The sequence below is a fragment of the Bombus vosnesenskii genome, unplaced genomic scaffold (genome assembly GCF_011952255.1).
Source record: "Bombus vosnesenskii isolate JDL3184/JDL3185 unplaced genomic scaffold, Bvos_JDL3184-5_v1.1 scf7180000013314, whole genome shotgun sequence".
NCBI classification, from domain to species: Eukaryota; Metazoa; Arthropoda; class Insecta; order Hymenoptera; family Apidae; genus Bombus; species Bombus vosnesenskii.
Window position 1 is genome coordinate 524,663 of NW_022882960.1, and position 14,192 is coordinate 538,854.

Here is a 14,192-nt window from a genome sequence, read left to right on the forward strand (position 1 = left end):
TTTATGCTACATAAATTAAGTAAAATGTAAATGATTTATTTTTAAAGTTATTATATAACCACAGATCAAGTTACAACTAATTTTAATTCAATTTTAATGTATATATAGTAAATATATTTTATATGAAATATTTACAACAAATCATCTACAGTAGAGTATTATTATCAAGTAATACATATATGTATTTAGATAGCATTCGAAATAACTCATAACACTGAAATAGTATATTTGAGACAATTTAATTAATAACATATGATTAAAAAGTAAATTAGTTTATAGAAAGAGACATATCTATGTATATTACAGATGCTCGAGAAGTAGGAAAAGGTGGTAAGGAACAAAAGAAATTATGAAACAAGTTAAAATTGCTTTTGTAATATTTTTTAACATGCGATGTATGTACTATATGTATACATATATACACATTTATATATATACATACATGTATGTACACACAAACACACACGCACGCGCACGATATGAATATGTATGTACTATACGCAATTATATAATATTTATGTATACTGTATATATCTATGCATACATACAAAATTATAAAGTCGTATATAATATAATAATTATGACATAATACAATTATATATGAACAATTTTATTAACGATAATACTATTTCGTTAACGATGTCATAGGTGTTATGTTTATTTTTAAAAATTATATGCATCATTATATTTCACACAATTAATACTTATATACCACTGTATTCTTCGCTCCTTTAATTAAAAGATCAGTGAAAAAATTATTGAGCTTACTGTATAAAAATCATGCAGACATTTTACGCTTTAATGAAATTTTCATATATATATAAAAAGCATTTCATTATATTCAAATAAAACTGTACAAAATATAAATATATATGCTTATATAAAAATTTACTTTTGTACAAAGTGCCTGATATCCTACATAAATGATTTTTTAAATTCTTACTATCATCAGTTTTAATACTATTTAATACCAGCAATATAATTTCTTAAAATAATAGTACACAAAAATGCTTTAAATTAATTATCAGATGACCACAGAAACATAATTAAACATTCTTTTACTTAAGTTTAAGTAATGTTCTGTTTTTACTTTAATTCTTAATATAATATTGTGTCATTATACAGTTTCATTTCCTTTTTCGTTTTATAATAATAGCATGATAGCTGTTTCTTTATATTTATTTGGCAGTATGTCTTATGTTCATGAAAAGAATGGTGTAAACATATTTAACACCATAAATGTTCACAATAGAATAGTGGTCTCTGACTAGACAAATTTTGTTTATTTTTGATCATTATTTTGTATATCCATCTATATAAAAGGCATAAAATGAAACATATTACAAATTCTGTGTGTTCACACATATCTAACATCTTAATGTCTTTTTATAAACGAAATAAACTTGTTTTCATACAATTTTGAGAAGTATACATTATATAGAAATAATGGAAATTTTTCCAAAAAGAAAGTAAATATTAATAAATACGGCATCAAATGCAAATATAGATAATCTAAGACATGTATAATATGTTTACTCTATTTACTCTAAAGACTCTTAATAAAGCCAAAATGAAACAAACAGTTCTAATATATTCCCAAAAATTGTATTGCTTCATTTAGAGATTATAATTTTCAGAAGTATTGATAAAAGATGACATCTATCAACCTAAGAAATTAAAAACATAAGTTATAGTGTACAAATATGTAAAAATGAAAAATTTGAGTTTGGAAGTTAGAAATAGCGATAATAAACTGAAGTAATACGAAAAAATAATCAACTGAATAATTAATAGCAACGAATACTAATTTGAAATTCTAAGATTATAACCTATTTTATACTATTAAATAAAAAATTCAAATATAATAGTTTACATGCTTCTCTAGTAATGTTAATACCCTTGTATACTTTCTTATGTTATCTTACACACGTATTATATTTTTTATGAACAGTTAGGAATAATTTTTAGATTAAATACATTGCTTTTAGTTAATATGTGTTTTTTCAAGAATAACTGAGAGTTAACATACGCAAAAAAAAAAAAAAAGAGAAAAGAAAACAGTGAAAAGTAATAATAAATATTCATAAAATTTATCTTACATGTATGTTGGCTTAACAGGCCACTTATGAGTTTTCAACACATTATATCTGATAAATTTTGAACACAAAATGCGTCATACTTGCGAATTCTTAATAATAAATTAACAATTATAATAATAATAAAAGTATGTGAGTATATATATAAATAAATAAGAAGGAATGATAAATCAAGACAGACAATAATCCTTCTTACTGCTACATAATAGATGCTTGAAATTGTAATGTAAACAATCTTCCAAAAACATTGGCTTAAATTGGCTGTGCAGTATCTAAATATTTTGTTACATCAAATTTGTAATACATCTGACAATCGTATTATCTCGTCAAGGTTAATAAACAACAAATTTTTAATTAAAAATTGTTAACTCCCATAAATACTGTTCAACAGATGCTATTAATACCGACGTTTACACGTTCAGAATATAATTTTCCAAAATAAAATCTAAACTATGTCATTGCTTTTAAAAGCCACTAATTAACGATTCAATGTTCGTTCGTGTGTAATCATTCATGAATTGACAAAATTGTTCTATAATTTTATGGCAGCCAGAATATATAACAAAAGCAATTGGCGTGATCATATTGCTAAAAAAATAAACCGTATTTATAGTTTATAGAAAGAAGACTATTCTTCAGTATAAAGTATACTCTCTCAAATATCACAAACATCCGTATTCTGAATTTAACTGTTAATTATAATAATCTGCATTTATCATTCATACAGAATATCTATTATATCTTGCTGATAGAAATCATAACGAAATATGTTATAAGAACTATAAACTGTTTTAATATTTTAATATGCAGATGCTTCCTTATACTCAGAACCTTCCATGGTGAAGAAATCTTCCAGTTTCCATTGTAATGTTTCGAAAGTTGGCCTCTTCATTGGATCTTTGTTCCAACACTCTAACATGATATCATACAATGCAGTTGGACAACCAGGTGGACATGGCATTCTGTATCCATGTTCTACTTGATGAAGAACTTCAGCATTTGTCATACCTATAAAATTAAAAATAATTAGATACTCTTTTTTTAAATCTTTATTACTAAAAATCACTACAAAATTTAAATTTGAAGATATATTTACCAGGATATGGTATTCTACCATAAGTAACCAATTCAGTCAGAAGAATACCAAATGACCACACATCAGATTTAATACTGAATTTGCTATAATTTGCAGCCTCAGGTGCAGTCCATTTAATGGGGAAGCGTGCACCTATTCGGGCTTCATACTCATCTTCTTTAATAAGTCTAGCTAAACCAAAGTCTGCAATCTTCACAACATTTAATTCTGCTACTAATACATTTCGAGCAGCTAAATCTCGATGGATATAATTTTGTGACTCAAGATACGCCATACCTGCTGCAATTTGTGCAGCCATATCAATTAATCGTTGTAAATTTAATGTTTTTCCTTTCCCTGTTGGAAAAGTTATAACATGTGTAAAAATGAACAAACAGATAAATAAATATTGAATAGATTACAAATTGAAATAATTAAAAAGTACAATTTTGTTACCTTGCAAATATTCTAACAAACTACCATTCCTCATTAATTCTGTGATGATGTAAATAGGTTCCTCCAAAGTACAAACAGCATATAATTGAATTAACTTTGCATGACGAAGTTTCTTCATAATTTGTGCTTCTGCTAAGAAATCTTTAGGATCCATAGTTCCTGGTTTTAGTGTCTTTATTGCTACTGCAGTTGTATTATTCCAAGATCCTTCCCACACTTCTCCAAATTGACCCTGGCCTAATTTTCTCACAAATTTGAGAGATGAACGGTCAATCTCCCATTGATCTCTTGTACGATGACTAAGACCCTCAGTTACAGGTTTCTCAACCTATCAACAAAATTAAGTATATGCCAGTCAATGACTGTTAAACTTTTTAGTTGTTTTAAATGAATATATTTCTATGGCATTAATAGCAAATATTCCTTTGCAAGTTGTACACTAATAGATAAGATAGAGAAACTTAAATCATATATTAACTGAAGTTCTAAAATTCCTTGAAGAAATTCGGAGAATTGTTCTTACTTTCTATTAATACAAACCTAAATAGAAGCCCTTTAAGGATGTTGCTTAGGCTGCATAACTGCTTATTAAGTTTTTAATGATTTTATTATAAGATGTAACAAATAACAAGTGTTGCTTAAATTAAAATATCTAATCTAATGGTAATACCATAAAAAATAAAAGAAATAGTGGCTATTATGCAAGATGCAAGTGATTAAAAGCAAATTTCAAATTATTTAATTTCATGCCTTTTGACATTTGAGTGATTTTATAAAGAAGATTATTTTAGATCTCAATAAATATAGTAGCTAAGGTATGTGAAATATAATTTTAAAATAATGTTTTGTTGTAGATGAATCTTTATTCTTGACATATAATGTTTCTCAAAAGTCATTAATACTTATTTTTATAGATAAGAATATAAAGTCGTCAAATATAATTTCAGGAACTTAGTAATTGAACACTTATGCACGGTCCAAGACATAAATGTATACACTATAGTTTATTTATTGTAAAGTATGTACATTATCAACAAGAATATAGCACCATATTTGAACTGTTTTAACACAAAATGCCCTCAATGCCTCAAAGTTGAGTTAAAAGAAAGTATAAAAAAATATAGAAGATAATTTCAATCACTGAGAGCATTAAACCATATAATTTAATAAGACAAAAGCGTCTTTTTAATTATTTTATGAACTTTTCTTGCTTCATTTCATTAAAAATTGTTCAGAAAATATATAAGGTTCATTAGATAGGAAGGAAATCTGTTTTAAAATTCTTTGATGTGTATATAAACACAAAAGAGAATTTTAAAACTTAAATTTTAAAAACTGATCTATGAATTTAAATTCCACATACAGGACATCTCGAACACCAGTAAAAAATATATTACTTATTTTTCCTTTAATATATTATTTATATAATATTATTTAATATAATACAGTATAATATAATACAGCATAATAACAGTCTTTCTTCATTTTTATAATCAATACTAAATGATGTGGATAATTTAGTAGGAAAGTTAAGAATTTATTTGAGATATCCTGTATATTAGATAGATTTAAGCACACAAATATTGATACTAGAATATGATCATCTGTTGTAGATTGCATAAAAAAATTTGTGTTGAATATTGTCATAATTAACAATACATCAAAGTAGCACATACAGACACATAGACGCAAATTTATCTTATTTTTTAATGTGTGCTTTCAATCCTATTGTTTCTAAGAAAGAGCTATAGAATTTAACAATGTTATGCCAGATTATGAAAGAAAGTGAATTTTTTAGATGAAGAATGATCTAATGTCTTTGAAACATGATTCCATATAGGACGGGCTTGTGCTGTATGTACAGGCCAAAGATATAGTGGAAAGCATTTATGTTACAAAGAAAATTAACATGTTATGTCATATTGGGACATTCAATTTACCAAGAAAATCCAGCGGGAGGTAAGGTAAGCAATAACAGAGAAACAAACATAGTCTATTCAGAGATCAAACTTTGCAAGATTATTTATCAAACTAAGAGCTGTTTTCAAACCATAACTTTTTTTTAAATAAATAGCGGAAATATATATGATACAATATACAAATGTATATATATATATATGATTTTCCATTAAAAGTAACAATGTATGTTCTCCTTAAAGATTAATTAAAAGTTAAAGAAAACAGTTGTTTTACACATACTTATAAATACAAAAATTCCTTATTACATCTTGATTAACATTCAAATTAGTGCTCCTTTTTATTAATATATTTAAATACATTTCCTAACAATGTTGTAAATAAGAAATATAAAATAAGAATTTAGTAAAGTATATATAAAACTTCATTCTGTATCTTGAACTGTGATTTTTGTGCAATATATTATTTTCGAATGTTTTTCCAATAACATTTATTAAAAAATATATATGCAATTATTATTATAGCTACTAAATATATAATTTTATAGAGCAAAGTCTAACTGGAGTTTAGACAGTGCTATTAATATGTAATAAATATAATATGTAAATGTAATTTAAATAGTTGTTAAAATGATTGAATCTAATTTATTTATACCATTTTATTTATTCTCTGTACAAACTTAATCACATTGTAGATTCGTGTACAATAAAGGTCAAAAATCATGCATTTGTGTTTTTACTTTAAGTCTCATATTATATATGGGTTATATTTAACATCAAGGGATTTCTGCAAAGTTAATAAATATCAGAACAGAAACTTTAAAACAAATTTTTGTTGAATCACTGAAGAAATCCCTTGATAAATATTGAAAAAAATTTAATAATTAAGCAATACATTATATTCTTTAGTAAAATGGTGGTATATCATTAAAAACCAATTTTATACATGCAGCAAGCTGTCTAAACTCCATTTATGTGACATAAGATTGCAAGAAATATTGATTTAACTAAGAATTTCATCTTACCTGTACACAGGGCTTGCAGAGATTTACACACAGCCCATCAGCATCTTTACTATAATGTTCGACAAGATCTTGAAGGTTCCTGAATGTAGTTCTTCTAGCAATGAAGAAACCACCTTCATCCAGTTGTCTAATGCGGTAGTGTTTAACTGTATCACCATCGCGTACTACAAAAAATTTTTATCATATTATTATTCTTAAAAGTACATCTGCAATATATTGAAAATATAGTAAATATTTATTGTGAGCATGTGCTTCACTGTAGTGATTAAATTTTATATTTTTGATACGTATTCAAATATGTATTAACTTACCCGAAAGAGAATAATCATTGTGTCGACTTTCAGAATCTCTAATTAAGAATGCACCATGATCATTTTCAGGAAGCAATAACTTCTTCTCTGCCTCAATTCGTTTAATTTTTCTGAAGTACCATCTACAAAAAGTAAAAATAATTAAAATATTAAATAAAATAAGAAATATTTTAACATATACAAAAATAATAATTTAATATTTGATTGGTCAATATAAAAAAAAGGATAAAACTATTTTTTTCTTTAATATTTTTACATTCATATAGAAATAAAAAGAAGGGAAATACTGCTTATTTAAACTGATTGATAATCAGAACTGTCCACCCATATTAATAAAACCTAAGAGGCAATACATGTACTGTTAGTGAAAGCAAGGTCGCATTGACTAGTTGACTATATAGAGAGAAATTTATTAGGTGAAAATATAATAAAGGAAAGTCAACAAACTAAGGTTTAGTACATGTTTTCAATCATTATCATGTCTGCAGTATATTCCATGTATATATTTCTTATATATAATAAATTTGAAATATTTTTTAAATGAATGCATAACTGTAAAGTTTCATGTGATATGCATTCCAAATACAAGCATGTTAATCCTATATCGTCATTCATCAAGATATAGCTATTAATCTATATTTATTGCAATAAAAATATATATTTTTTTAAGTTATTATTATAGAATTACACAAAACAAATATTTTTACTGTACACGTAAATTTTTTAGTATGTACATATATCAAACAAAAAATATTTAGAAAAAAATTAATGTAGATGTCGGTAAAAATATAACTTACGGTTCTGCTTCTATAGATTTTAACTTTGCAACATAATTGCTGGGAATATATCCTTCTTGTCGAGTTCTTTTACTTCTAGCTAACCACCAATCTCCTTGAGTATCATTTAAGATTTCTAAATGTTCACCTTTTCTGAAGCTTAAATCTTCATCTGTACGTGCATCATAATCATAAAGTGCAACAAAAATTTTTGCAGTTGGCACGTCCGCATCTGGGATTTGTGGCATAGGCCTAATAGGATCTGGAGGTGGTGTTGGCACTGGACTAGCTTGAGATGCAACTGCCTCTATATTAGGGTTGCCTATTCTATCAGGCTTTTCTTTTTCTGTATCTGTTGGACTGCTGAAACAATTACCCATTTTTTGTATGTAGTTTCAACTTGTCCACTATTTGAATTCACTGCCACTGAGTCATGAAATATAAAAATTTTTTTTGCAAATGTTCTTGCAATGTTCTTATGTTTGATCCTTTTGCATGAATATTGAGCTATGATTATGTGAATATAAAATTTTCATAATACACATTTCGTGATGCAAATGTGCAAAATAAACACTAAAATACACTTTGGTTTTTAAAACGTTTGGATAAAGCCCACTAAGAAACACGGAAAAATGCATATGAGTTTTCAAAATCAGACATAATTTGTAAAATCGGCAACTTTTTTCTCGAAGCTTCTCTTCTTCTTCTCAAGAAACTTGCAATTCTTTCGTCGATATCTATTGTGATAAACATTGAACACTTGTAATTATTTAAAGGTTTTAATAAAGGCTACATATAATAAATACGAATGTTTATTCGAATAGTCACTGATAACGATGACACTTCATCGCGTCACTATATAACCGTAACACAAACCAGAGATATGCTCTATTAGTATACGCATTTTCGTCGAGTTCGCGCTGATCCAAGCTTGACGTCATAATATGGCACTTTTGCGATTTAGGTTAGGATGCAAATCACCAATTTCTTTGCTATTTATTATTATTATTATTTAATGCCATTTCTAACAAATAAATATGAATGTTTTAATTTTATTAATGCCAATAATATGTTTCCGCTGAATGTTTATTCATTGTCAAAATCATTTTATTGAAATGATCTTTTTAAATAAAAAAGTAATAAAAGCAACAAAATATTAAAAAATAATAAAGCGTGCTATAAATTTTCTCGTTTTATAATATTAGAATATAGTATTTTGTGTATTTTACCAAATAGAAAATAACAAACAAATTAATTCAGAAACTTGAACCAAGATAATATGAAAAATATTAATATAAGCATTTCATTACACTTACATCAGTTTTGCTCTTTATTTACGCAAATATATAAAAATATTTCGTTGTTCCGAAAAAAAATAAATAATGTAAAAACATCATTTTAAAAAATCTGATGAATATAGAATTAAAAAAGGTATATGATTTAAGGGTATAAAGACTAACAGATACATCCAATTTTCGATTTCCCAAATTCATACTCCTAACATTTCTCTTTTGATAACAACTAGTAGTCAGTAATACTATTTGAAAAAAATATATAAAAATTTTGATGAAATTCAACGAAAATCAAAGGAGAAAAGATTTCTATACGGATAACAGAGCCCGCTCGATTTGAACTTGTTCCACCGGTTCATTACAATATCCAGGAACAATGTAAATTCTCTTACACCGGAAGAAGATCATTCTTTTCCTATCGTTGATTTTTTAGCACTGGCATTGCATAGTTGCAAGAATTTTCAGAAGCATGGCGATAACCAATAGTTAGAAGAAACGTGGATAACATAATGGAAAGTAACGTCGCCATTGCATTAAATCAGATCCGTCAAAATCCTAATTTTCACATGTGCGATACCGAAAACAGCGAAGAATAAAACACACATCAAATTTATCGTAAAAAAATACAATTATGAAATGAACGTACTTCGTGTAGTACTTTAAGACACATCTAAGATTATTTATCTCGAGAACAAACGCGACAAGCGAACAAACTTTTCATGAGAAACCGACGGAGAGGTGAAAACACCCATGGTGAAGGTAGCCAACGACATATAGATTTCGGATGAGTTCGGCTATGAATCCGAAGTTAACCGAACCTTTACCATCCCCCAATCAAAGATGCAAGTGGATTGCTACATAATCTTGTATTTAATACATAGAAGATATTATGGGATGCTTATTACATTCTTATAATTAAAAAAATAAGTTTAATTGTTAAAACTGAATAATAAAGAAAATTTTGGGAAAGATATCATTGATTGATTTAGCAGAAATAAAAGGACAATCAAATATCCTTTTAACGAAAAAAAATAGTGTTACATGCTCAATTACTTCATACGTAATTATAAAAGATACTAAAGCGATATCTTCGAATATTTTTTATATTCCATGATCCTAAGATAGTAACGAGAAAAATTGTAATTTGAATATTTTTTGAAAACTGAATTTATACATTTATTACATAATCATATATTTTTTAATTTTAATTATTAATATTAAAATTTAGAAAAATAACTATTAATATACCTGATGGTAATAACATTATTATAGTTCCCATTATAGATAATTAATAAAAATTATTGAAATAAAAGACGATTGTGAACGAAACTATAAATCAGTTATTTATATACATATACATATGTTCTGCGTGAATGACCTATTTATTTCTTTCACATTATTAATTAATTATATTTATGCATTTCACTATCAGATGAGAAAAAATAGATACCTTAAATACTTTCCAAAATTATTAAATGTTCAAATATAGTGAAATATTTAATAGAATTGATATTTAATATATTTAATATACAAGAATGACATTAAATTCAAGATATATTAATTATTATAATATTATAGTATAATATAATTATTTTATATTATACATTAATAATCAAATAAATATAATAAACATAAACAATGCACATTATCATCACTTAATTCATATACATAAAATGTAATTACCTGAAAAATCTACTGAAGAAATGTTCAAATGTTTTATTACGAAATGTTTTAGAATGCATTTTTGCGAACAATTTGGTTTATACATCCACGTAATCGTAATTTTCTAATTGTACTACGCGATATTTTTTGGTAAATTATGCGATAAAAGTAAAACTGAGAACCGCAACGAATGATATCTGTAACAGCACTGCTTAGTTATTTCAAACTATCTATCTTATTTTTTTCATATATACATACACATGTACGTATATACAAGAATATATCGTATCGTGCTTTTATACATACATACATATGTGTGTGTATTAGATCCATTTATTACATTATCAGATTGTATCGTTTTATCCAGTTACGTCTTAGTAGATATAGATAAATCAATAGTTATACTAAATATATCTCATCAAATTTGATATTATTTTACTATTGGAATTTAATCCAAATATATATTGAAATACCCCAATAGTTTAAAGTAATTATTTATAATATACTGTAGAAAATATTTTAAAAAGTCAATAATATTTTTTGGAAATGCTTTCATAAAAACATATCCGAGGAAGGTGATAAAAGTAATAAAAAAGTAGAAATTCCAATTTTCAATAAATCTGAACTAAGTCAAATAGAATAAAATTTAGTCTTACTCATATAATAACTTTTTAAAAATGTTGTCTTAAATATTTAAATTTTCAACTTCTTTCATTTTTTGCACTAGTGAATAATACGAAATTATAATGGTAGTTAAAAATATAAATATCTCTTGAATATATGATAGTTCATTTATATTTACATTGTATATCATAAGGATACTATACACGTTCATATATTTTCAATATATTTTCTAAAGTTAAATTAAATATGGATGAAATTAATTTTAATTGCAATTTTATTGTAATGTTATAAAAGAACACTTTAATGGTTTACAATTATCTATTTTTATGTAATTCAAAGATTCGTTATCACCACGTTTTTTTAAGCGTATAAAATCAATGAATGTACATAGATCTTGCGTATTCACATTATGCAAAAATTATATACGTAATGCATCGTTATTAGATTTCTATAATTCAGTAGAAAATAACTGCCATTGATTTTACGAATGGTATTCTATAGACCTTAATATTGAAATTATATTGATGACCGTTTGTATAAAAAAAAATGCATTTTTATCGAATAGATGCAAGTTGGAACTGTGTTCCATTTGTCTTAATCTTTATGGAAATTTGTTGGTTATATATATAAGAATTATTTAGTAAGTGAATCCTCATTGTCATCTGAATCAGGTACTTCTAAAATTTTTGGACCATATAAAAGAACATATGCGCAATGCCAATCGCCACCACCGCTAAGTTTTAGTACTTCTTCACTAGTTACAGCGGTAACGTTCTCATCGTCACATTTTAACCATGTATCACTTTTCTGTCTAACCCAAGCTACATAATGGCCACTACTACTTGATCGTCCCCTATGTGTTAGGACTGCTTGTAATGTATAATAACCGCTGTTATTTGATCCTATATCTGTAATTATAACAATATATATAACAATACAAACATATTAGTTTACTATTGATTTCTAATCTCTGTATAACTTTATTACCATCTGGAAACCAAAACGGTTCTTGTTTAACTTTCTTTTTACTTTCTGTTTTATCTTTCCTATTGATTATGTTACGCGATTCTTCCACTAAACGATCTTCGTATTCTTTAAATTTTTCTCGCATTGGTGTAAGTTTAGTTTGAAGTTCACTGCTACACAATTCAAAAACATCGAATTCAAGAGGAAATTTAACATCTTTGAGAATTTTTGCATTAATTGCTTCTTTCTCTTTATAATAAAAGCGTACAAATTGGATTGTTAAATATGCTGGCAATCTGCTAATTTTTGACTGTAAAATATATTATCTTCATTAAATGGAAATATTAATGGATTAAAACATAAAAGTTTGTATTGTATAATATTTTTTACCGTTTTCGTATACACTGCATCTCTGCCAAGAGTTGGTGACATTTTTGTAATTTGCTCCTGCATTTTATTTCTAAGTCCAGAATGCATGTATTTAACCTCTGTAGAAATAAAACAACTCAATTGTAAAAATTCTTCTTTTCCCTTAGTAGGAGGTTCATCCTCAGATTCTATACATTTTAACTCTGTATTAAATGTTCCTCCAAAATACTGTTCAATTAATGAACGTGGCTTGTAACTTTGTCCATTATTTTCTAAGGCAACAGGATTTTCCTACGATTAATTACCACATATGAATAAAATTTTTCTATATAGGTATAATATTTAAAATATATTATTAGTTATATATATAGTTTAAAACATAATGTTGGGTCACTTAGTTGGGTCACCTTCGCTGGTAATTTTTGTTGCAACATTCTAATAAGTTCAGTCCAACATTCATTAGCATCCTGTTGCTGAAATCCACCATGCTCAGATTTTTCAGCAAATCTTGGAAATGCTAGATGCATCATTTGGACAAGGACAACAGGTGGCAACGATGATCCTTTGTCCATACTATCATACAAATCTCTTAACGCAGCCGTTATACTTTGTGCAGGTACAAGCGATGAACTACCAGCAGCTGCAAGCCCTCCTGAAAAATTCTTTAGAGCATCTCTCAACTCTGGAACAGTTTTTAGGCACTGTACAGTTGCATTAAGATAACAAGTATTTCCTAAGTTTGTCAAGCCAGCTGGTAAATCTAAAGCAGTAGCTAATGCAGATTCATTCATATCTTCTAAAAATAATGGTTTTTCAGTTGGCTCTGCTGGTACATCTTCTTCCTTAGAGCCCATCATTAAAACAGTAATACCCTATAAAAAAATTAAAATGATAAAAGATTTATTCTTTGATTTTAAGTCGTAAAATATATTTATTATTCATAGAAACATTAGTCCTATTATTCCTTACATCTTTCAACTTGATATTGCCCCAATCATCATCCTTTAATGTCATTCCTTTTAACATAACTTTTTGCCTTTCAGGCTGTACTCCTGTCAGTGCAAAAAGTTGTGCTTTAAACAACATTGGTTCTTCATCTGTATTAACTTCTACATTAGGAAAGTGTTCTTTTCCCCATTTTACTTTAACTAAAACAGAATACTTTACATATCAAATACTGAAAACCGTTCGATATAAAATTAAATAAAAAAATTTAAGGTTAGTCTTTCAATATCTCGAATTTTTCCAATACATACTCGAGTATTGAGGCATTTCTTCTCTTTTATTTAAGTATGTTTGGTTTTTCTTTAATTTATACCACTTAATTTACAAAATATTTTTTACTGGTGATTATTAACATGCATAAACTGCACCGTCAGGCATTCACGTACTATACATACGTATGTACATCTACACTCCCATTCACATATACATATGTATGCAAGATACAAGCATTCAAATATAGTATATAGTATACTTGGTATAGTATACTTGGTAGCTGGCCAGCTGATTGAAAAATTAAGAAATTTATATCATATCTCATATAATTGTATTTTTTATGTAATTTAAATTGAATAATGCATGAAAAAAGTGGCAAATAATATTAAATATGCATGAATTAAAT

General features: G+C 26.5%; 2 protein-coding genes across 7 annotated transcripts; both read right to left on the reverse strand.

Annotated features, from left to right (window-relative positions):
* Positions 1-220: 220 nt before the first annotated feature.
* On the reverse strand, positions 221-11,088 carry LOC117235214 (tyrosine-protein kinase Src42A). 5 transcript variants are annotated; one of them, XM_033497045.1, is made up of 8 exons: positions 9,594-9,736; positions 9,340-9,502; positions 7,677-8,392; positions 6,880-7,001; positions 6,569-6,732; positions 3,628-3,955; positions 3,193-3,528; positions 221-3,104 (listed from the first exon to the last, which is right to left on the reverse strand). In XM_033497045.1, the coding sequence occupies exons 3-8, from the start codon at positions 8,033-8,035 to the stop codon at positions 2,896-2,898; spliced, it is 1,518 nt and encodes a 505-aa protein (XP_033352936.1). In that variant the 5' UTR covers positions 8,036-8,392; positions 9,340-9,502; positions 9,594-9,736; the 3' UTR covers positions 221-2,895. The 5 variants fall into 5 exon arrangements, with proteins under 5 accessions (XP_033352936.1, XP_033352932.1, XP_033352931.1 ...); XM_033497041.1 differs by lacking the exons at positions 9,340-9,502; positions 9,594-9,736 and adding an exon at positions 10,631-11,088 and having other exon boundaries at positions 3,628-3,949; positions 7,677-8,015; XM_033497040.1 differs by lacking the exons at positions 9,340-9,502; positions 9,594-9,736 and adding an exon at positions 10,631-11,087 and having other exon boundaries at positions 7,677-8,015.
* Positions 11,089-11,489: 401 nt separating this feature from the next.
* LOC117235067 (ubiquitin carboxyl-terminal hydrolase 14) lies at positions 11,490-14,005 on the reverse strand. 2 transcript variants are annotated; one of them, XM_033496742.1, is made up of 6 exons: positions 13,825-14,005; positions 13,538-13,716; positions 12,976-13,440; positions 12,590-12,859; positions 12,221-12,509; positions 11,490-12,141 (listed from the first exon to the last, which is right to left on the reverse strand). In XM_033496742.1, exons 1-6 carry the CDS (start codon positions 13,838-13,840, stop codon positions 11,867-11,869), a joined length of 1,494 nt encoding a protein of 497 aa, XP_033352633.1. In that variant the 5' UTR covers positions 13,841-14,005; the 3' UTR covers positions 11,490-11,866. The 2 variants fall into 2 exon arrangements, with proteins under 2 accessions (XP_033352633.1, XP_033352634.1); XM_033496743.1 differs by having other exon boundaries at positions 13,538-13,729; positions 13,825-13,976.
* Between the last annotated feature and the right edge of the window lie 187 nt (positions 14,006-14,192).